Source organism: Aotus nancymaae, unplaced genomic scaffold (genome assembly GCF_030222135.1).
Source record: "Aotus nancymaae isolate 86718 unplaced genomic scaffold, 86718_ANA_hifiasm-v0.15.2.pri h1tg000057l, whole genome shotgun sequence".
NCBI lineage: Eukaryota > Metazoa > Chordata > Mammalia > Primates > Aotidae > Aotus > Aotus nancymaae.
In genome coordinates this window covers 35,351,579-35,375,356 of record NW_026988471.1, presented here as the reverse complement: position 1 = coordinate 35,375,356, position 23,778 = coordinate 35,351,579, and the positions used below count along the sequence as shown (strand labels likewise).

At 41.2% G+C, this 23,778-nt stretch overlaps 1 protein-coding gene across 1 annotated transcript in view; it reads right to left on the bottom strand.

Moving 5' to 3' along the window:
- Positions 1 to 23,778, bottom strand: part of CRIM1 (cysteine rich transmembrane BMP regulator 1) — a 193,560-nt gene that overhangs the window by 4,214 nt on the left and 165,568 nt on the right. The window contains exons 13-15 of the mRNA XM_012475341.3: positions 22,283 to 22,504; positions 8,355 to 8,549; positions 1,536 to 1,658 (exon numbers count right to left, since the gene is read on the bottom strand). Coding sequence (XP_012330764.2) covers positions 1,536 to 1,658; positions 8,355 to 8,549; positions 22,283 to 22,504 — 540 coding nt within the window. The remainder of the gene's footprint in view (positions 1 to 1,535; positions 1,659 to 8,354; positions 8,550 to 22,282; positions 22,505 to 23,778) is intronic.

Below are 23,778 nucleotides of genomic sequence, written 5' to 3'. Positions count from 1 at the left end.
ATGCTGGCTTTAGCTCATCAAGAAAATAAGAAGACACTTAGGTAGATTTTGAAAAAGTGACTAAAATTAGACCATTACAATATTTAGATTACTATTTAACATATATGGTCTTCTAAGATTCAGAAGGAGAGACATTAGCTGATCTCCTTGCTTACTGGCAAACAGGAGACCAGAACAAAGTATATTCTTTTACCTACTAGTGTAATAGCAAAGACCAATTAGATCAAAAACTAATCAGAATCAGGAGGCTGGTCTTTTGGTTGATATTCTGGTTCACTGAACTCTATGCAGTATTGTCTTACTTTTCACAAACTCGTTGAAAATCTTGTTTAGGCCTATTAGATCATTTTCCTGCCTTAATGAATTATATTGCATAGGTGATTACATTTAGTTTTACACTTATGAATGATGACCTTTATGTTCTTTTAAAATATCTCTTACAATGAATGTTGTAGACAGAAATAAGGTTAAATACATAAGAATAGGGGCCCTAAAGTTGCCTAGACACATACATTTTCTTGCTATTGACACATGAGAAAATTTCTCTTCTGGGGCTTTATAACACAGATATATGCAATGCACAGGTCTTCAACATACTGTAAATATGGCTATTCTTGTGATTGACGTCTAGCATCTAGAACAGGGCCTGGCATATAGCAGGCACTAATATTTATTGACTGAATGAATGTAAGCATAATGCTAAAAAGCACATTCAGTCAGAACAATTATACAAAGAGCCAGAAACACTAGGTCCAGGAATTTGGCTTTCTGGTCAACTGGCTTGATCCAAGCATAACATTTAGAATATCTAACAATTAATCTCTCAAGCAAGAAATACTGCTTCTTCCAAAAGAATTATAAACATTATATTGCAATGATTTGGAAAATGTGCTTGGAGTAGACAGGAGGCAGTACTGAGTCACAGCTAAGAGCAACTTCATACTATTGATCAAGAAGAGGTCTACTTTTATAGAACAGGAAATATTAACAGCTATTGAGAGACAAAAATCACATTTTTATATATACAAACTGAAAGGATTGAGCAAGAAAAAAAGGCATGGAATAAACCTGGTGACTGGAAAAATCAACACACGTATTAAACTCGCATGAAGTGAAAACTGCCCAGAAGGAGAGGGTAACCTAATGTATAAATGCTCAGTGCAGAATCTACAAGAGGCAGTGACTAATTCATGATTACTCTCCTTATAAAGTTTATACATACATACGTTTGAGAGACTGCTTAGAAGTTCCAGATACCATGCTCTTATGACTAGGAACATATTTATTGCCATCATCACAAAGTCTCTGAGCATAGAGGGCCAGGAAGCAGGCATTTAATCCAGTTACTGCTGACTTATTTTATCAATGTGTGGTGTAAATATATTTCAGCCAAGCGGGTCTACCTGGGAGTAGTTATTTGAATTTACTTCAGCAAGTCATTTAAAAAGTTACTCATAGGAAATTTTAAAAATGAGAAAAAAGCCAAAATAGACCACACAGAAAACGAGCAATGTCAGGCTGCCTTCAATGCTTACCTCTAGGGAGATGAACAATGTCATTTTCGCTAGGTGTGGGCCACAGGGGAACCTCCAGGTCAACCTCTCCTCGATGGTTTGTCTTCTCAATGGGTATATTGGTTGGTTCTGGAACATACATTTCTAAAAGAAGGGAATATTTTCCATAAGAGATGATGAAGCTGCTGTATTGCTGGCTTTTGTATTCTCAATCCAAATGAGGCACTCAAGACATTTCCCGGGATGTGAAAAATGCAGTTTCTGCATTTACATCATTCATGCCAGAGAATCAAGAGCTTCGCGGTGAGGAGAAACATGTCTTATAACATTTAAAAGACAGAAGAGCTGTCTACTCCACCAGGGTCAAACACTGCTTTTTCATGTCAAATGGTGTTGGTTCTATAATTTTATGGAAACCAAACGGGACTAGCTGAAATGGAATTGTTTCTTTTACCTTCTGGCAACTAAATATTGGCGTTTAATAGCTGCTGCTCTTTAATACAGGGGTGTTGAATCATTTACATAAAATATATTAGCAAAACTTGAAAAAGTTAAAGCACTGTCCACTCCTTATGGATTTCTTGGTCATTTCCTCTCCTCTCTCTTTCCCTAAATGGGAATGGACTGTAGGTAGACTTCATGACTAAGTCTCAGATGTCCATTATGTTACCACTGGAACCATTTAGATTAGAAACTGATCTTCAGTAAATATATTTACATCATCCAGTTTGATAGCTAGGTATTATACTACAACATAACACAAACTATCTGAGAAGAATATTATTTATCTCAAATATCAGGTATTTTTTTTTTAATCAGCTTTTCTCAGCTCCTACAAATATTTCTTTATATTTATACTTCATCCAGCTGACAAGTGGTCCCACATTTTAAAGCAATTAATTCTTAAGAACCTGTTTTCAAAATGTGGCAGTAAAAGTTTGCATCATACACCATTTCCTCTCGGCCAGATCCTGCCATGTTATTGACTGATTTTTATAAAGCGATGACTCAACACTTAGGATCCTAAATACTCACCACAGCCTAATTTAGACCAACATAAACTATCCAGTATATGAATTAAAATAGGATTAATAATCCCCTCTGCTCAAAGTGATTGTTTTCTGTCTCAAAAGTTACCAGGCTTTTGAGAAGTAAATCTTAAGATGAATTTGAGAGAAGAGGAAAGTAACAGAGAAGAGAGTACTTGCTAAGCTTCCATCATGAGTTAATGAAGTACCCAGCCAGAGAAATAAACCCAGAAAGGTTAAGTTAAATCACTCAAGATTATGCATCTAGTAAGTGGTAGAGCTGGGATTCAAATGCAGTTCTGTGATTCCAAAGCCCAAGTTTTCTTGCTGCCTTCAAGAACAGTCTTCTGCTTTCTTATACTATAAAGCCTTTAGACATAAAACCAACTGGGAACAACTATAGTTTCTACAGGTTCAATGCATCCCTGCAAACCCGAGAATTAAAAATAGAATTTACTGAAAATATTACCATTTGTAGGCACAGGGGCCTGAGTACAAACCAGTGACTGTCAAATTTTTTTAATCATACCAGAATTACCCAAAGAGCTTATAACATGTGCTGACTCTCATAGGTCCTGATTTGGTAGGCCTGGACTAGGTGATTCCGGAAAGTATGCACAGGGTGATGGTATTTAACACACCCCACTGAAAAATCCTGATGTGTGATATGAATTTCCTGGATGAATATGGGCAGAAAAGCCACGCTGCCATTGATCTGACACCTTTCCGTGCCACACATGCTTCTGCCCCTCCCCTGCCCAGCCCAGGGCTTCACATTGAGCCTTCCTATGACAACAGGGGCCCAATTGCCACAGGTTTCTGAGACCTCAGGGTAAAAGGCGAATGCCAGACTGATTCCACCAAACCTGTGAATGTCAATGGCTAAGTAGCTAAAGCTTCTGCAGAGGCCCCAGGGCTGGGATTGATTCAGTTCCACCTCAGGTTTTTTCCTGAGTGAGAGCAGTATAGAAGCAACTCTGGAATTCTTTTGCCTTGACCCTGCATATGGGTAGATTTCAGGTGAAACACCACCAAGCTGAGGCATAACAGTGAGTTCTGTTCCCACAGGACTCTCCTTGGAAACAGCAGAGAAACTTGATCTGTCTATGGTGAAGGAGGATGTCTCCTTCAGTGATTAAGTATATTACCATTTATTCAACAAGTATTTCCTGAGCACTTCCTACATGGCAGGCACTGGTTTTGGGCATACAATTTTGAGTGAGACCAATCCTAGCCCCCATGGGTGTCTCCCGATGAGTGATGCCTCACAGCCACTTCTTACGTCCAGCAGCTCATAACCTGTCCTGTATTAGCTCACTTCAGCACACTCAGTTCAGCCTGATTAAAATCCACCCACACCTCCTTCTTTATCACAAAACACTGACAGCTCCAGTTCAGAGTCCTCAAGTCCAAGGGAAGACGGTCATTTCCCTTTAATTTGAACATAAAAGGGAAGCTGCCTCTGAGCAGTTTTGCCAAAAAGAACAATTCTTTCAGCAAAAAACTGCCTGCAGAAACAAAAAGAAGTGGGAATACTGTTAGTTTCCATGCCTAGACCCAGGCCTTCCTCCATGGCCAAAGACCGCATTCAACCCGAGTCTAAAATATAACCTTTCTGGTATTTACTAGAAGAGCCCTTTATAGCTGTTGGCATAGCAGACGGACAGTGCCAGGGAGACTTACACAAAGCTACATCCAGCCTGCCACGAAGATCACAAACACATGGTCACAATCACTCCTGTGCTCACACTTGATCTGAGCTTTGGAGGAACTCGAGATAATTTACTGGGGATATATTTTACTTTAAGAGTCATCTGGTCATCTGCCTTCCTTAAAATAAAATGTCCTCTTCTGGAATATGGGGTGAGGTGCTTGGTGCTCACAAGCTGAGGTCAGCACTTTTTTGGGAAATGGAACCTGAAGTCAATTTAGGACCAGAGTCTCATCTTCTGCTAACTAGCTGCATGACTTTGGATAAAATACACTTAACTTTCCTGAGCCTCAGTTTCTTCTGTAAAATGAGACTGGTGCTAATCACGTAACCAGCTCATTGGTTCCCTACTCACACCCAAAGATGCTGGAGGTGGAAAATGCTTTGTAAAGAGAGGATATTCAGAATGTTAGTTGCTATGTCTAAAGGGCAAAGCAAGATTCTTGTTTGCTGGACAGACCGGGCAGTGCTCCCATACCATCATTTCTGAGATGGTATAATCCTCACAGCATTTCTGGGAGGTGGCATGTGCTATCCAGATGAGAAATGGAAGCCTGAAACTTTGGTGATGAGCCTTGACTAAGATCACACAACGAGCTGATGCAAGAATGGAACAGGAATCCAGTCTTCCTGGCAGCCCATACTGGATCAAACAGAAGGTGGCAAAAGCTCAGCTGATCGTAACATTTGCTTGAAGATGGAAAAATGTTTCATCAGGAATACAGCAGATGCAGAAAGGAGAGTTAATCAACAGAAATTAAATTTCAACCCAACAGTAAATCTTACTGGAGAAATCTCTAGTGATGAATAAGGATGTTAGCAGTATCTGTACTCTCTCTTATGAAACTCACGAAACAAGGAGAATGACTCTACCTCCATTTCTACCACCACCACACTTGAATTTGGGTCCTTATGATCACACCTAGGACATGTGCAGTCCAAGTTACAGCTGTCCTGGCCTCCAGTCTCTCTCTGCTTTAGTCCTTCCTGCATACCACCCCGTTACACAAAGGTTACCCCAAAACACCTTTGGGATCGCTTCTTAAAAGTAAGCCTTCCCATTCCCTCTGAAGAACAAAATCGCCACTCTTCATTTGATAATTAAGGCCTGAAAAATCGTGTCCAAAGCTATCATTTCTGTCCTTACCTACTGCTACTAGAACTCACTGCTCCAGGGGCATCGGTCTTGACCTTAGAGGCACTGGCCTTGACTCTTCCCATCTCAGGTCTTGGTCAGGTTATCCTCTTCACTCCAATGAAGACAGCACATCTGTCCTTTAAAATCTAGCTCAAGTCCTTTCTCTGTGAAACCCTCCAAGGACACTCAACTTCATAGTCCATCTTATTCATGAACTTTGCACTTAAGGTCTGCATGAGAGTTGCGTAACTGTAACTCCCAATGGGAGAGGTGAATTGGATTCACTGCACTTTGTGTTCATTACAGCAGTGCTAGATGCACAAGTCAGTTCCCACATCTCATCTTGATTCAGCTGTTCACTCTTTCCTACCAGAAACCCTTTCTCCACCTGGCTTCCAGGTCACTGACCCTCTTGGCTTCCTCCTCTGTTCCTGGTGCTGCTCCTTTCTTTATTTTGCTAGGCCCTCTGCACCTACTCAGTCTCCAAAAGTTAGAAGGTCTCAGGGCTGAGTCCTGGGCTCTCTTTTCTTTTCTGTCTATTCTTACTCTTGGGTGATGTCATCTAGTCTCGAGGCTTAAAAACCTTGAGACTAGAAACCACCTATGGCTGACTTTTAAATTTGTAGATCTACTTTCAATTTCTCTCCTGAACCCCAAATTAGATACTGTCTATTCATTATCTCCACTTTGATGTTAAGTGAGTATTTCAAGCTAAAAATGCCCCAAACCAAAATGTCATGGTCATCCTTGGCTATTCCCACATACATTCAAATCCTACTGATGCGACTCATATGCCGTAGTGAGAACCCGCCCAGTTCTCTCCACCTCCATGGCCACTACCCTGTCCAAGTCACTGTCATCTCTCACCTGGACTCATAAAATCCTCCAGGTTGGTCTCTCTGCTTTCACTCTTGACCTCCATGTCCCACAGTCTATGATCAACCCAGCACCAGAGAAATCCGCTCAAAGGTAAGTCAGATCCTGTTACTCCCTGCTGCAAACCTTCCAAGGTCTCATCTCACTCAATACAATCTTGTACTTATCTGCGAGACCCTTTGTGTCTGCCCATGGCTGCCTTTCTGCCCCACCTCTCACCTCCTCCGTGCTCACTGAGTTCCCTCCACACAGCTCCTCCTGAACGTGCACCCTGAACGCTGCTCCACCTTGAACAGTGTGTTCCCAATCCAGGGCCTTGGCCCTGGCTATACTCAGAGGTTCTGCCTCTTCCCCACGAGAACTGCTGTTCTGGGTCTCTCCATCAATCTCCTCTTGTTGGTAAGGTGCTACCTGACCATTCTACATAATACAAAACAACCTGCCTGCCCACTTCTCCCCAGCCTCTCTTTCTTGCTATGCCTTTCTCCAGAGCGTGATCCCCATCTCAGTGGCTGCCTATTTACTGTTTACCTGTTAGCTACCTGGCTTCTCCCAACTACAACATAAGCTACATGTGCACTGCTGTCTCATCCACTGCTGTGTCCCCAGTGCCCAGCACAGTGCTTGGCACATAACAGGCATTAAATGGATTTTCGTGAAATAAATGAGGTCAAGTTTCATCATTTATATTAAAAGCATATTACTGGGGAAACTGGTATGAAACTTGTGAAACACAGGTGATATATACTAGATAAAATAATTCCAGTGGAAAACCACATATTTTTTCTTATTCTCATCTAAAACATTTAAGACTCTTTTTTCCACAAACACAGCAAGTGATAAAATGTCACTGTGACTCTCCATCTATACTTTTAACAATACCAATGAGACTAAACTATAAAGAGAACCCAACTGAAGGCTCTGAAAATGGTTCCAGCCCCTTACCTGGCAGAACATCCTATCCTTTTTAGGAGATAAATGAACATTTTTAGAAATGCTCAATTGGGGCTAGTCTGCACAACACCTAAACAAAAGGCCAACATGTGCAGAGCTCACTTAAACTCTGGGTTTAGCTAGCTGTCCTATCTTACAGTTGCATAGTACAGACGCACTCGTAAATTGGCATGGTTCCCAGCTCCCTGTATTGAATAGAACAAGGTTCTCTAATACAATGCTGCAAGAAAACATGAGAATCGAGGTGAAGATGGAAAAGCTCCTGACGCTCAGGACCTCAGTGAGATCTTGGAGTGAGCCTTCACTTGGGTCTGTGTGGCCTATACTACCTGGGAAATTTGTGTGTCTAGGGGTTCAGTCCCCAGGGAGAGGGCTCAGGTCTTGCATTTCTGGGATTAGACGCAGGGGAAAGAGGAATTGTTTTGGCAGGAGATGCAGACATGGAAACTAGGAGGAGGGCTAGGGGAGGCTCTGGGCATCTGTGAAGGACTTAGGTTTGAAACTATGAGATGAATGCAGCTGACATGAAGCGTGGGGTGTGGGGAAAGATGCAGGTATGGGGATTCACGACGGCCAGCTGGGGTATGCTCAGTGGTTCACATTACGTGTGGAAAGAGACGGAAAGTTCAGCTAAGGGCTTGGGAGAAGGCTGCGTGGGTGGTGTGGGTACTGGCTGGAAATGATGAATTAAAAAAAAAGAATAAACCAGAACTACATTCTTTAAATGGAGGTCTTCCATTTTGGTTCTAATATATATACACAGTGTAATGGCTCTGAGGCATCTTTCCTTCTGGGTCCCATCTTGGACCATCTTCCCTAGGCTGGTCCAATACTGCATTAAAACTGTGCTACTATGATAGGGCAGGTGTCATTAACATGTTGATGATACTAAAGTTTAGAGAATGCAAATGAGAAGAAAAGAACCAGAGCAATTCTGGCATGGAACCAAAATCTGCCCCTCATCTGGATGGCCATAGTTTTTACAGGATCTCTGGGTGGGAGGCGCTAACTGGGCCTGACATGCTACTCGGGCCATGTGAACTAATGAAAGAGGGAGCAGGTTGAGCTCTGCTCTAATTTCACCTTAAATCAACATTACAGCTTGACAAATGGAAGGATGGTGGCTTCGATACCTGGACACATTGGGCAGCAACTTCCTTCCACGTTGATGGGCTCAACACAGGGCAGAGGGGGGCAGCTGACGGTCGAGCAGAGGGTCTGGCCCTGCAGGCAGTAGCAGTGGGTGCAGCTGTCAAGGTCCCACCGCTCCTCGTCGGCATAGGCCTTCCCACTGAAGTGGCACACCACCTTCTTTGGAATTGTGTCTTCTAGTGAAAAGAACAGCACATGGTGGAGTTGCTGATGTGACAATGCGCACGATCTTATTATACGTGAGAGATCAAGGGAATAGCTTTGTATCATCACAGTATGCGTTAGGATTTCTGGAATCTGGTGAAACTTTGGTTTCCCTAGTCTTTCACTGCCATTTTCTTAGAAGGACCCTCGGGGCTCTCATCTTGTGGCCCCTTAGGCTAGCACACGGTGGTCACTACAACCGGCAGGGAATGATACCCGTTAGGTAAGTGTCCTTAGACTGTCATCCAGAAAGAGATAGAGACTGATAAAAAGTCCACCCGAGTTTATTTACAGAGATGGATTCAAGAAAATTCAAGAAGTTCTTCCTGTTTGGTAAATCATCAGGGGAATGGTAAGGAGTGATGATGGCAACAACACGGGGAACTAGCAGGTTTCCTCTGCAACCCCTGAGTGGGAGTTAGCACTGAGATGACCACTTCCCTCATGTTCCAGGGATGCCACATGGGTTTCTCTCACCTACAAGGACATTTCTACTTTAAAAACGGCTTCATTTCATTGCAATCTACTTTTTCCCCCAGCAAACTATGGTTTTTGAGAAAAAATTAAAGAGCTATTTGTACAGTACATACAAGGATTTACAGCTTAAACATTCTGCTCCTTCTTCCCACTGTCCCTTGTCACACTTATTTCCTCCCTCTTCCAACCTTTCTTTTTGAAGGTTCCTTTCTCTGGGACTCAACGCCTTCTGTTGGTGTACCTGAACTGACTCCCTAGTGGCCACATTTCACACACACAGAAATTCCCCTCTAGCACACAAGAATGAGGTTCAGAGTGAGGCCCCAAGGACCAGCAGATCCAGCAGCCAAAGCAGAGATGGGGCACATCAAAACCCGGCGGCGGCAGTGTGAGCGTGAGACTGATAACTGGATGCCACCTACTAATCCAGGGACATTTTATGTTCAGATTCTAAAAGCAGCGCCACTCCCCACTTGCTTAAACGTGAAAAACTACAAAGGCATCTGGAAGGAAAGTTCCTTAGGAAGGCAGTGGTCCCCAGGGCCCAGGATTCTTCCTGGAAAGCATCTGGGAAGCTCCTGAAGGGTCAGAGTTCACTGAACAGACAGACACACACACAAACAGAACCCAGCACATCTCAGGGCACAATGAGAAGCCCATAATGGCATCAGGAGCCATTTTCTCTCAGCAGCCCCAAGCTTTGCAGCGAGTACTCCAAGGCAGCTGGAAGTGGCTCTCTATGAAGACCCAGCTTGTGCTTCAGACTGAGCTTTTCCAGAGGAAGGTCTCGGATAGAAATGCTCACAGATCTGCGGTCTCTGTTTTCTTCTTACCAACTACAATTGTGCCTTGGCACCCTCGGGAGACTGGTTCCAGGACCCTCAGGGATACCAAAATCCACAGATGCTCATGTCCCAAGTCCCTTATATAAAACAGCATAGTATTTGCATATACCTAATCACACCCCCCGTGTACTTTAGGCCATTTCTAGATTACTTACAATACCTAACACAATGTAAATGCTATGTAAATAGTGGTTATACTGTATTTTAAAATTTATGTGTTTTTATTTTTTAAAAAATATTTTCCATCTGTGGTTAAGGATCTAGAGGGCAGACAGTACTCAAGCACATGCACCTTTATCAACGCCACTGATAATGGCCTAATACTGTAAAACTTTTACCCCATAGATATAAATCTCAATCCACTGGGGAGTGTTAGAAGCAAGCCCAAGGAAGAAACTGACGTCAGGTGTTAAATGTGTCATCTCTATGTCATCAACAACTTCGATCATTTTTCTAATTATCGCTAAGGTTCAACAAGGGACATTAAGTCAAGTAATCATGGAAAGTTCTAGTTGTAATCAGAAATCAATTTTTCAATATCTATTAAAAAATGCACTTCCCTATGTTTGTAGATGCTCCACAGAAATCTTCTGGCACACTAATTATTAGGCTACAAACTCATCTGGAGGCTTACAAATGAAACCCATGACAGAAGTTCTCGATAATATGGAATCCTTCAAGGAGGCGACTTCACTAAGGTATCCAAATGTACATGTCAAACCGGCTGAACAGAATCATCCAATGAGCCTAATTCAGGTAGTACTCTGACCTCCAGCCAACACACTGCACTGAGGATTTTAGTTTTGGCCATCAAATCTAGAGTCTATTTTGCAGAGAATTCTTTATGAAAGAAAGCAGTATTTCATAAAGCAGTACCACTGATTATATTTTACATGAACCTTGGTCCATACAATGCAATATCACCGAACAAAATTTGAGTAACGTTATTACTGTACAAGGAAATCAGAGAGCAGAAGGTGAAACTCCTCATCCCATCTTGTCCGTAACTCTTCTGACTCAAGGCCAAGCAGTGGTCTATAGTGTCTGTAATTTTTCCTTCCTTCTGAAGTATATATTGTCTGTAATTATCTCTTCCTTCCCTCCCTCCCTCCCTTCTCTTCCCTCCCTCCCTCCTTCTTCTTCCTCCCTCCCTTCCTTCTCTTCCCTCCCTCCCTCCTTCCTCCTCCTTCCTTCTCCTCCCTCCCTCCCTTTCCTTCCTTCTCCCTTTCTCCTTCCTTCCCTCCTTTCCCCTCCCTCCCTTTCCTTCCTTGTTCCTTCCCCTTCCGTCTTTCCTTCTCTCCTTTTCTCCCTCCCCCCCCTTTTTCTTTCCTTACCCCTTTTTCTTTCTTCCTTTCCTCCTTCCTTCCCCTTCCCTCCTTCTTTCCTTCCTTCCTTCCCTCCCTCCCCCCACACACGAGAATAATGATGGGAAAAACTTAGACTGATCCTGGAACTAAAGCACCTGGCCATGAAGTGTGGTGTTTTCTCAGTGATACTGACCTGTGTAGGAGAATTTCAACAGTTGTATCAAAACCACAGAAGAAATATCGAAGACCAAATGCTGAGCTACAGCGTAATACAGGGTTTACGTAAATCCTCATTCAGTAACTGTATGAGATCACTGTCTCAAGGAATAGGTATAAATGATATATGAGAAAGAACAACTACTCTGAATGGCTTGGAGGCAATGGGAAAACCAATAACTTTTTTTTTTTTTTTTTTTTCAAGAGACAGGGTCTCACTCTGTTGCCCAGGCTGGAGTGCAGTTGTGCAATGGTAGCTCTTTGAACTCCTGGGCTCAAGTGATCCCCCTGCCTTAGCCTCCTGAGTAGCTAGAGGTACAAGTATGCACCACTACACCTGGATAATTTTTAGTTTTTATTTTTCGAGGAGATGGGGTCTCACTGTGTTACCCAAGCCTCAAGCCATCTACCTGCCTTAGTCTCCCAAAATGCTGGAATTACAGGCACCAGCCACCATACCTGGCCTAGTATCCTCACTGCTTTCCTAGATATGCTGTCTCCTTCAATGACACGTAGCGATCAAACTGTGAAAACTCCATCAGGAAGTTTTAGAAGCTACCATGTTTACAGGGAGACGTGGTGGCTATTCCATGCAATTCGAGATTCTATAAATTAAATTAATAGTCACTGTAGTCTTTTGGGGGAAACAGCATAGTCTAATTGAGACGACATATAAATGTATTTGAAGCAGCCTGAAGAGAGATGCAGAAAGAAAGAGTGGGAATATCCAACTAAAAATAACCAAAACAGTTTATGTTTGGCTATCGGGGTTGTGCCATTTAACTCTAAAGGCTATATTTATTACTCCAACTGGTTTGTTTATTCTGACAATGAAGTTTTCTTCTTTGATACCTAATAATAATTGTAACTTCCACTTACTGAATGCCCACTACACACCAGGCCCTGTGCTAAGCACATTATCTGTGTCAATGCCATTTATCTCCATTGCCCACTGGGACAGGGTATTGTTTCAATTCACGGAAAAATGAGGCACAAGATTAAGTCAGTTGTCCAAGACGCACCGCTAGGAAGCGGCAGGGCGAGGAGGGGAACCCCAGCGGGTCTGGCTCCACAGGCCTCCAGCACCTTCTGTCTGCCATGTACCAAGCGGGATAACCCGTGGAAGGGCCACTTGCCCAGACAAGGATCAATCAGTGCCACACAAACTAAAGTCGTTACTGCTCACTGACTTGAAAATGGGCACTTGAATTTATCTTTGTCTTCAAAGATAAATCGTCCTTCAACTGACTACATCATACATCACACGATGCTATCAAGGAATGCAAGTAACGAAGCGGGTATTTAGGATTCCTGGTCTTCCTTAGGAAAATCTCCGTTTAACACTTCTCTCTCCCTTCACTATTTCTCCCTCCCTCTCTCTCAGAATAAGAGGATTAGAAGAGAATGTTCCAAGGAAAACCTAAGGTATGATACTAGTATAATAAAAGTTTGTTTTTGAAACAAATGAATCAGGGGTTACATATCCAAACAAACACGATCCCCCTCTAAGCAGCCCTGGTAGGCTATAAACGTATTCTAACAGTACTGCCGCTGCCGCACACAGCTTTGGATTTCCCTCTTGGGATGGCATCCAGCGCCAATTTTGAAACGTGCAAAGAAGATGGTTACTATTTCACAGTCACACCTTGGTTTAGATCAGCTTTGCTACTTATTTTCCTCAGCCCTGGCCTCTATCTTATCCACCAGATTCAGCTTGAAATGACTTTTGGCCTCTCTCAGAAACAAAGTCCCACTATGGCAGAAGCCTGGAGCCCCTCGGTGGCGGCTGCAGTGGCTCCTTCCATGGGGCTGCTTTCCTCATAAGATGCTCAGACAAACGTCGTCTTTTCTTTTGGGATTCAAATATGAGCAACATTATCTTGTATCAGGTATGATTACAATAAAAATATACAAAGTCTTTCAGTGGTAGAGTTTGGAAAATTCAACATGGGGTTTTCCCCTCTATTTTTCCTTAATTCTGGTTGATATAACTAACAAGAGGAGGAAGCAGCAGCAAGGCCTTGAAATGTTCATTTCCTTCCAGTTAACGTCTTTAACTGTTGAAGCTTTGGTATCTTACCTCTTTTCAAGATAAGAAAAGAAGCCTAAACAGGCTGTTAGGGCTGGACTTTGTTTTTACTCTTGAGCTATTTAATTATGCCATAAAACTAATGAACAGCGAGGGAAAATCTAGAATTGTGTTATTTTCTTCCTCTATAAAGATCTAATTTAGTATTCCAAGAGTCACTGAGGTGGAAGCACAGCCTTTGCTCTGAAATGGACCATGATGTGGAGTATACATTAGCCTCTGGAAAAAAAATGCATCCCCAGATGTTCCCCACTCTTTCCTCTGTGGAAGGATATACAAACCAAAATTGACTCTGACCTATGTTATAGTTGGATTTCTTGATTTCTGCCTAGGAGGCAACTTCTTACATAGATACTTCAATTTCTAAATCTGGTGGTCATGAAGTCAGAATCTTGGTGTGGGAGTAACTTTCTGGGAGGAAGTTAGGCTGCTTTAGAAATTGCATCAGTTCTTTCAAATCTCCTGTGTACTATTTAGAGTCCTGAAAAGTAATTTACTCTGGGATCCTGGTGGCCAAGAAGCTAAATGCAGCTTTTCATTTCAGAATAAGTCTCACTGCAAAACAAGCCAACACAGTACTATAATGGGGGCATCTGTTCTTTCCACACATTGAGATCAAAGGCCCCCGAGTGTCATCCTACAGTGTTGGGGATGCAGAAGTGAGCAAGGCATTCAAGGCCTTGGTCCTCAGGAGACATCCCCGCACCCAGAGGGTCTCATCAGCTTTGTGGGAGTCCATATCCAAATAGATGAGCCCAATGTCCAGCAAAGATGCACAGACAGCTGGTTCTGCTAATAACATGAAATTTCAATTTGGGTTCTTAAGTCTGAGGTTTGAGGGATTTACAGAAAACTTTAGTGAAGTCATTTAGGCAGGCATACAAAGAGGCCATATATACTACGGGTAATGTGAGATTTAGAAAAGGGAGTGGTAGAAAAGGCAGCCAAGTATTGCCAATGACATAGCTGACCCGGGCACGTAGAGGGGAAGTACTTTTAAAATGTTAGTTTACACCTGTAACAATGCATCATAGCACTCCTTCTCTAACCCACAAAGGAATAAAATGCCACTGACATTTAACTTTCTTGTTAACAAGACACTGAAATCCCTGGCTGGTCGTGTGCTTCTCATTTCTGTATTGTCGGGCACATGCTGGGCGCAAACTCCACACTTGGAGAATAAATGGCATGGGAGCACCTCCTGCTTGAGAAACTGGCTTCACTTGTTTTTTTAAAAAACATAAAGAAGAGACTTAAAACACGTAAAAATTGTAATGATGCAGGAATCTGAGGAAATAATGTGCAGGCCACTACGAACTCACAGACATAGATGACGATGACTGATTTTCAATACGCTGACTCACCAGACTGTAAAAGAATGAAAAGATGGAACTCAACTGAAGTCTTGCTAAGAACAGATGCAGGGGGCCTAGACAGTTTCAATGAGGCAGAGATCCAATACACAGTAATTCTGTCAGGAAACGATGAAAGAATTCTGGTTAAAAATGCAACAAATGCTTACTGATTTAATTAAACACTTGAGTATTTTGCTTTATAACTTTTAGCTTCCAAAAAAAAAAATCTGACCTTAATCCATCTTTATTTTTTAAAAAATGAGGTAAATGCTGTCATGCAGGCTGATTCCTACCTTTATGTACTGCCTTAATTGCTGTGAAAGCACATTTGGCCACAGTTGTAAGGCTTTTCTTAGAATTCCATTTTTGTTTATTTCATTTATTTCTTAGGATAGGAAGTGCAAGTCTATTTATAAAGGTTAAAAGAGCCTATCAGGTTTCTTCAACATACCAGAAAGAAATAGGTGATTGCTCAGGCTTCCAAGTTAATAGAGGAATGATACACTTTCCTACTTCTACAAAAATAAATCTCACCAAACTAGTAAACACAGTCACTTTTGGCTGAGAACCAGTGCATGCAAAGAGGACATAATTTCTCAGTAACAGAGCTTAATCCTTGTATTAAGCATTTGTTATGGGTTGATTAAGCACTTCATGGACTGTAGTTGAAGGAAACATTTTGTTTTCAATTTTAAATGTGGTCTCATTTCATAGCAGGGCCTACAGTCCAAGATGCATCAACAGGTACATGGACATTATTCACAGAATCATTTTGGAAATATAAAAATGTAATTTAAAAGGCAGGTAGAAACAACTAAAGATCAAGGTGGCCCAAATAAGAAGGAAGAAATACTACTTCTTTTAGCACTTAGAAGAAGCAATCTACGTACAAGTCAGGGTATAGCATCTTGTTAAGAAAACCTTAAGGTGGAAGTCATTGGACTTTCCAGATTGGCCAGTTTTTGCACCTACAGAAGATGTTGCATCTGGTCACAGTTCAAGTCCTGTTAAGAAGACTGCCAGCAGCCTCCAGACGGTTCTTACCAGTGGGCCCTCCTGTGATGGGGTCTTCCCCCACATCCCCGACCACTAGAGGGTACAAAATCAGGTTTGGCCTCCTGGACTGAAATAAGAGAAAGGCACATGCTGTTGGATCTCTCTGGAAATAGCAGTGCAGCCTCCCTGCCAGGCAGCAGACCTCTTTCAATTAAGAATGTGGGGCTGGAGCACACCTAAAGACTATGCAGCTTAGGGGGTTTTCCCCAAGTTAACCAGAACAACTTGAATTTCTGTTTACAAAGCCAGGGGCCTGGAAAGGATACTGAAGTGCGAAGAGAAAGCTGCTTACGGAAGAAGCAAGATCAGTTGCTTCCTAGGGCATAGGGTAAGACCCAAACAAAGTGAAATCAAACACTGCTTATTTTTCTTGTGTTAACTTTAGACCAGTTCCAAAGTTAGCACAGTGCACGACAACCAGAATGTTTTCATTCTTATACTCTAAACAATACACAGAAAAGCATCCTGTTTCTCCTTCTTTTAAATTCCATCTCTCATCTTTCGTTTAAATCTTTTTAGCACTGACTGTGACAACCTGGGCCTCTGTGTAGGGCCACAGTAACTGACAGCTCTGTAGAATGTGCAGGAGGTATACATCTCCTCCTTGTGAGGGTATGCCCTGATTATAAATGCCATGTACTCTGTTTCCAGGAATCACAGTGGATCATGCATAGTAAATTTACAGACTCTTCCAATGGGACTACCCTCTCTACATAAACAGAAATAAATGAGCCCCATTTTCTCACTTCTGATAACGTCTAGAGGTATGAAAGGACAGTGCGGTTTGTGGGCAAGGCACTGTCACAACACAGCTGAACTAAAGAAAGCACACTGTTTCTACCTGGGTTACAATCAGGTGAGCAAAGTAGCATGAGCTTTTTAAGATGAGAGTAGGCAGGATGGGGTACACCACCAAAGCATTATCTAAGAGATTCTCATCCTTCAAAAGCTCATCATTGAGATGTTATATCCAGGCATTTCTCTTGTAGAAAGCCAGCTGCTACATTTAACAGTGAGATGCTAGAATCTATTCGATAACGTTACTCAAATCAGCTACAATCTGTTACAAGAGCAGCAATTCTACCGAATCAATATACACTTAAATTGTGTTTACTGTTTATAAGGTATTTCTGCACATGCACATTATGTCACTTAATTTTCTTGGTACTTTTGTGAAGCACAGGATAATATTATTATTGCCATCCTACAGATGAGGAAACTGAGCTAGGGTTACATCAGATCACCAAAACATAAAGCTAGAATGTGACAGAGCTGTGATTTTAATGCTATGGCTCCAAGGGAAGGTCCCTTTCCAATGTGCAGAAGTTTTTACTTTTAAGAAAATACATGGGAGAAGCAGGGGTGAAAAATGTTCCAATAAAGGTGGACAGTACCATATCATTATGGTTTCAAAATGTGTAACGTTAAGTTTTATTGGTTGTATAGCTTAAAGATGTCTGAATTAAATATTTACTATGTTTGATTCCTGGGCTGAATTAAATACAAAATGGTCAACAGAGGTTCCAAAGAGATGCTATATATCTTTAAGATACCAGTTTAGTAGAGTTATCTTTAAATAAACAGAAATCTAAGCAAAAGGAATAATTTATAATAGATTGACTTGATACAAGGTGTAGACATTTCCCTATTCAGGTTAAATATTATTTAATCATTTGCTAGTTGAAGATCACTGTGGAGAAGATCACTGTACAGTTACGGTATCACAGCCAACTGAGAAGATATTGTGACAACACAAGCTAAGCCAGCTCCATGTGAAAGTCCCACTTCAAATATTAGTAAATACACCCATATAAAAATAGCTAACTTCTAATCATACAGAAGTATTAATACAACCTGTAAGAAATTTTTAAAGTACCTTCTTCCTATAAAAGAACTCATTTTCACAGATCCTTAAAAAAAAGATATACGATACTAAAAAACACTTAAATAATACTAGATTAGAAGGCATGTAATCAGAACATCTTAACTCTGTTCACCTGGAAGTTATGAGCCACAGATATATTTACTTTATATAGCATCTAAATAAGTAAATATATATTTGTATTATATATAATAAACACAAACTATCATCCAAAAATAACCTTCGACAAAAATTTCTGAAGTGAGAAAGATACACTGACTCAAGAATTTCTAGCCAACAAATGGCTCTAAAAATCTGACCTGGAAATATCTTCTAATGTAACACATAGTTATGAACAAATAAATACTTGCCAAGCCACAATTTTCAAAATGATGTTCTACATGCTAACACTTAAGACTTGGCCAACACAGGAGCTCTTTACTTAAGATCAGTCCTGATCACCTAGAGTGGCTTAATCGGGGACATACCTGAGCATCCTGACTTCCAAATGCAACAGGTATGATACAGCAGTGAGAGGAGCTTGAAAATCCTAGAAATTAACTTAAGCTAGACTTTATGATCAAAGTCATACTCTTTTTTTGTAATATCTGACCAGGAATGACTGACCCCTGGACACAGGGAGGCTCCACTGAAAGACTCATGGTCCCCCCTCCAGAAGCTGCCAGAGTCTGGCACTCAGTATGGGCAGAAGCATTCCCAACACAAACATCAGAGCACGGGTGATGTGGTCAGGGCTCATATGGGCATATGAGTATCCCCACAGGCACATGAGAGGTGTGGTGTAAGGGCTGCTAATTTACCTGTTTGCTATCCTCCCTGAAGTCATGAATAAAGACTTCATTGAAGTACTCAGATAATTTTTGCTCTGGCAAGGTTTGAGAAAGGCATGTAACATGTAATCAGTGAAATGGCCATGGGATGCTTTAGAAACCAGTACATTCTTGCGTGGCTAAGTAGGTGGTAACAGACGTATCTGCTGTTTACAAGGAACCACATATCAAATCTGTTTTCACCCACTGGAATTTCCACCAGACCTTTTATCTCCACCAGATTCATGCTTCTCAATGTTTGATTCTTGTTCTTCATCCTTTAAGCCGTCATTATAGTCAGCTTATGAAAATAAAATCTAAGTTTGTATGTACTTGTGTAGAAAATCAGAGTACAAAAAAAAATGAGGGAATCAGAAAATGTTCCATTAAAATGAATGGGTAATTACTACTTAGGTTCTTTCCAGTAGAAGAACGAATTCCCTAATAATGGGTATTATTAGAAATTAGACAAAGCTCTTCACTTTTCAAAATTAATCATTAATCCTATTATGTCTATATTATATATCCTATTAGCACACATAATATGAGCCCTTCACACATCAAAAGAGAAGCATTATCATTGCACATTAGTGACTTGATAATTTAACAAAAGGAAACAAATATTTGTAATTAGAAAACTACTTTTGGTAGGATCGCCACTTTTCATTTTTCTTAGAGTAGGAAGAATGGCTATTTCACAAGGTGAAAGCATGCAAACTTTTTTTTGACCACTAATAAAAGAGGTCCCTTAATTGTGAGTTTGAGGTTTTTAGAGATTTGACTAATTAGGGAGAACATTCACCCACGGAAAAGTCCTGCAGCCAAGGTGAGGTCAGCACTGGAGGCTGGGGCGAGGTCGTCTGTACATTCTAACAGGGATACACAAGATCCTGAGAACAGACAATAATCTGGGTTAAAACTGAGAAAGCCTAAGCCAGGAAACAATGCGAGCACTGGGTTTTGGTGTCCACTGGAAAAACAACTGTGTGCTTTTAGACATGCTTCCTGATAGTGTGTTTCCATGTTTTTTCTTTGCTCAGTGATCTCTGGATGGTGATAAAGGCTCTGCCAATGAAGCACAGCTGGTAATGCCTTCGGGTGTGCTTGTGCTGGCCAGGCTTGGCACCCTTATATGGGGACCAGGCTGACTGGAAGTCAGGGCCTCTTAGTTGATAAGAAAACAAGCCCAAAAGGAAACTGGAGAGTCAGATAGGAAATCCCTATATCACAGTCATGAACTTCACTTTGTATGTTTAGACACAGCAGGGCTAGATGAGAAAGGATGAAGGCCTATCTAACAAGGCTACTTGCAAAATAAATATGATGCAGCCAGAAGGGGGCTTAATAACTATTTCAATACTACAACAACACACATGAATTATTAAGATGAGTGAGTGAATAAGGCACACGGTTACAGTTCATCAAATGTTAAGTCTCCCCAACATGGTCCCCTGAAGGTAAGTCATAGGTTTATATGATAAAACTATACATGCATCAGTTTGGGAGGGGGAGGGGCGTTGTGGAGGGAGAGAGAATCGGGATCAAAATGTCCCCTATACCATTATGAGCTCCTATGAACCACAATTTAGCAAAAGTGCTGCAGTTTAACTTAAAATCCAAATCACGAATTTGAGCCAAAGTGGTCCTTTTTTCCCCTACACCAATGAAGAATGTATAATCTAAATGATGCAGGAATTGGAATAGAAAGTATGAAGGCAAATAATAAGAAATAAAAAGGAAGGCTATAGAATACTATGATTTGCAGGTTTCTCTTCATAATTTTGAACTTGTTAAATTGGTTTTGTGAGAGATTATTATCTATATCATATGACAACAAATTGACTAATTTACTAATTACAAATTTACCAACTAAGTAGCAAAACACAACAAATTTACAAAAAACAATCTGAGAATTTTCAACACATGAGAAATGTGCTGTTAGGTTTCTCCTCTGAAGGCAACATGGGATTCTCAGACCTCCTGGGCTCTGGTTTCCCAAGTATGACACAAGTATCCCTGGTTAACTTGTGAACCATTTCCTTTAGTACTGAAGTTTTACTGCACTTGTACGTCTGAACTTAAAAGTTACAAAGTTCTGATATATAACTATGGGGATACTGGCTATACCTTCCCCTTACCCAGTCTGGAATAGCAGCCAAGTTAGAGCTTTCATTTAGACCTCACCAAAGGCAGTGCCACTTTTTGCCTGAATTTTGACAACCATTTTGAAAAGGTAAGTAGCACTAAATTGGATATACGCATGGATACATTTTTGGCTCCACTTAGGAGCTTGAAAGCTTATGCGTAGTAGAGAGAAGCCAATGCTAAAATGTAGGACTGCCACATATCCAATATGCTTGGGACACTCCTGGTCTACGACTATTGTCCCATCATAATTATTAACAGCCCCCCTTTTACTCTTAAAAGCATCATCGTTTGAAGAATAAATTATATGGATGGTAACCCTATTAAAAGGGAGAATCTAGCTTTCAAAACAGAACTTTTATTACTCTTTAGCCATTATAGTAAAGAAAATCGATGTAAAATTCCTAAGAACAGGGATTGTGTTTTAAAATATCTTTCCATCTCATATACCGATAGATGCAGAGTAAAAGACTCATAGTGGCCCTGTCTAGTGGCCAGAGGTCCCAAGACAAGGACAGGGAGATGTCCCCGTGAGCTTGAGTTATGGCCATCATTCCTCAGCTTATCTACTGGAAATGCCACAAAATTCTGTAGCCAGAAGATCTCTTTTATTCCCCATCTATCATTCCAGATACATGCAATGACTTGTGTTTAGGAAACTTGCAAAATCCCCAACAATAAATGCACAATATGTACAATTAGTACAGACTGTACAATTTTTCATTTGCTACTCTGATTACAGGTTCACTATCTGATTGAGATGTATCATTGTCTTTCACTTGACTTTGAGCTTTACTGGATACAAAAGCATTAAAAGAGAGTGAAAGCCTAGGGAACGGGGGCTGTCCTTGATAGAACTGCCAGCTGTCTCAGTCTCACCTTTTGGGCCTCTGAACAGCATATGGCTTATGTCCATAGGACTAGTTTGGGTCCAGATGTTAGGCGCTAATATACATAGGTCCTCTGCTCACAAAGATGCATCACCACAAGTCACAAGAAAGAGAGGGCTTTCGAGTTACTCAGGCCTCACTCTGTGTGCCTGGGACATTGACGGGGACAACCACGTGGTTGAAACAGAATCCATTAAGTGTCAGAAGACAGGAACAACTGGGAGATTAAATTAATTAACTAAAATATTTAGTTGATCTCAAGGCAGCAGCAAGCTTTATACGCCAAGTGGACTCTAATATGAGACATGGTGTTTCTATCTGGAAAAAAAGACCAATGTAAATAATAGGCTGGAGAAAGAGAGTCCCTGAAATTGACAACCCTGAACTGGGCAAAGGAGCCCAATAGAACACGACAGTGCTATAAAACATTATGACATTCTCAGAGAACATTTTTTTATTCTTAAGGAATCTCCTCTCCATACCTTTCTTCTGCCCAATGTTGCTACACTGGGTCTGTCTGACATGTCAAGCAGAAAAAAACCAGTTTCAAAAATATGAACTGATCTAGGCAAATGGCTGTCAGTATAGATTTAGTGACCACTTGTAGAGATGAAGGATTTTTTCTTCGTCTTACCTATGCAGTAGGGACAACACTGGCCTTTTCTCAAGACAGGTCTTTCGCAGGATACGGAAGGGCAGGACTCAGAGAAACAGCTAATTACGCTATCGATGCAGATGCAGCTGGTACAAACGTCAGGCTTCCAGGACTCAGCTGCCAGGAATATATCCCCTTCATCATTTTTGCAGTAATTAGGTACGCTGTCATTACGGGATAAGGGAGGCCGAAAAGGTTGATCTGGAAAAATGAACATATAGGTCAGCAGAGAAGATGCTTCTTGGCCAGCAACTATGCAACATAGTGTGTTTCAAGGCACACCCAGTCATGATGGCCTTGGGTGCCTTCTTAAATAAATGATGCAGTCACAAATTAGAAAGTCTGATTCAGGAAGGCTCTTGCATTTTTAAACAAAATAACAAAGATCAAAAAAGACCTGTCACAGTTATGCTGTCAATTGCTTACACAATATGCACTCTTATCTATCTTCCTTAGCTTAATGAAATCCTGGTTTTCTCTGGGGTAGCCCCAGGACTTGGATTACAATGCATGTAAGTAAACGGGACAATCCTGTTCCCTGCTTTCCTAGGATCCTTTGAAACTAGGGTGGCTCCATCACTCAGTTGTAGCTAATGGGACCTGACGGCTAATGAGGGGATTTCTGGGAAAGCTTTCACTGTCTTCAAAGGTTAGATAAGTTCCACCATCATTCTTCTACATTCTTCCTGCCTTGATAGGAGCGTGTGGATCACAGCTGTGACACCCCTGTCAGAAGAGAAAGGCCTTGACTTCACTGAGCCACTGAATCAATGCTGATAAATATCTGCCTCCGAATGTCTTGTCATATATGTAAAATAAACCTCTGTTTACTTAAAAATTGTAGCTGGGTTTTCTCTTACTTGTGGCCACATGCAATCTTGACCAATCAATATTCAGACTAATTCTCATGCCAGACTACCAAACACACCTATATGTAACATTCCAATGTTCAGAAATTCACATTAATGGCTGAAAGAAATCTAAATCACTCATAAGGATGCAACCGCAGAGAAATCATGTGCAAATCATCTGTGTCTTTGCTATTTAAAGAGACTTAGACCAGAAAGTCCCCAGATCTAGTTACAACTTGCAATATCACTTTGGGCATTGGTTTCCACTAAAATCAACGATAATTGTAACTTCAGGCAGAGATATGATTGCGATATCAGAAAGGAAAATGTAAGTGGGTGGAGTTTCTAGTTTAGAGATGTCATAATCCCACTGATAAGAGGGCACCTCCAATCAGCTTCACTAGAGTCTAGACACAGCCACAACAGCCCCACCTAGCAAACCTCTAAGGGCCACATTTTCTCAATGCGTACATAATCAAGAGTTGTCATATGTTCTTCCCAGAACCAACTTCATCAACTGTTATTTTTAGCCAAGAACCAGAAACTGAGACATGTAGTTACCACATGATCCAGAAGCTCTACATGTCACTTTTTCCTTCTATCCACTCATGAATATATCCTACA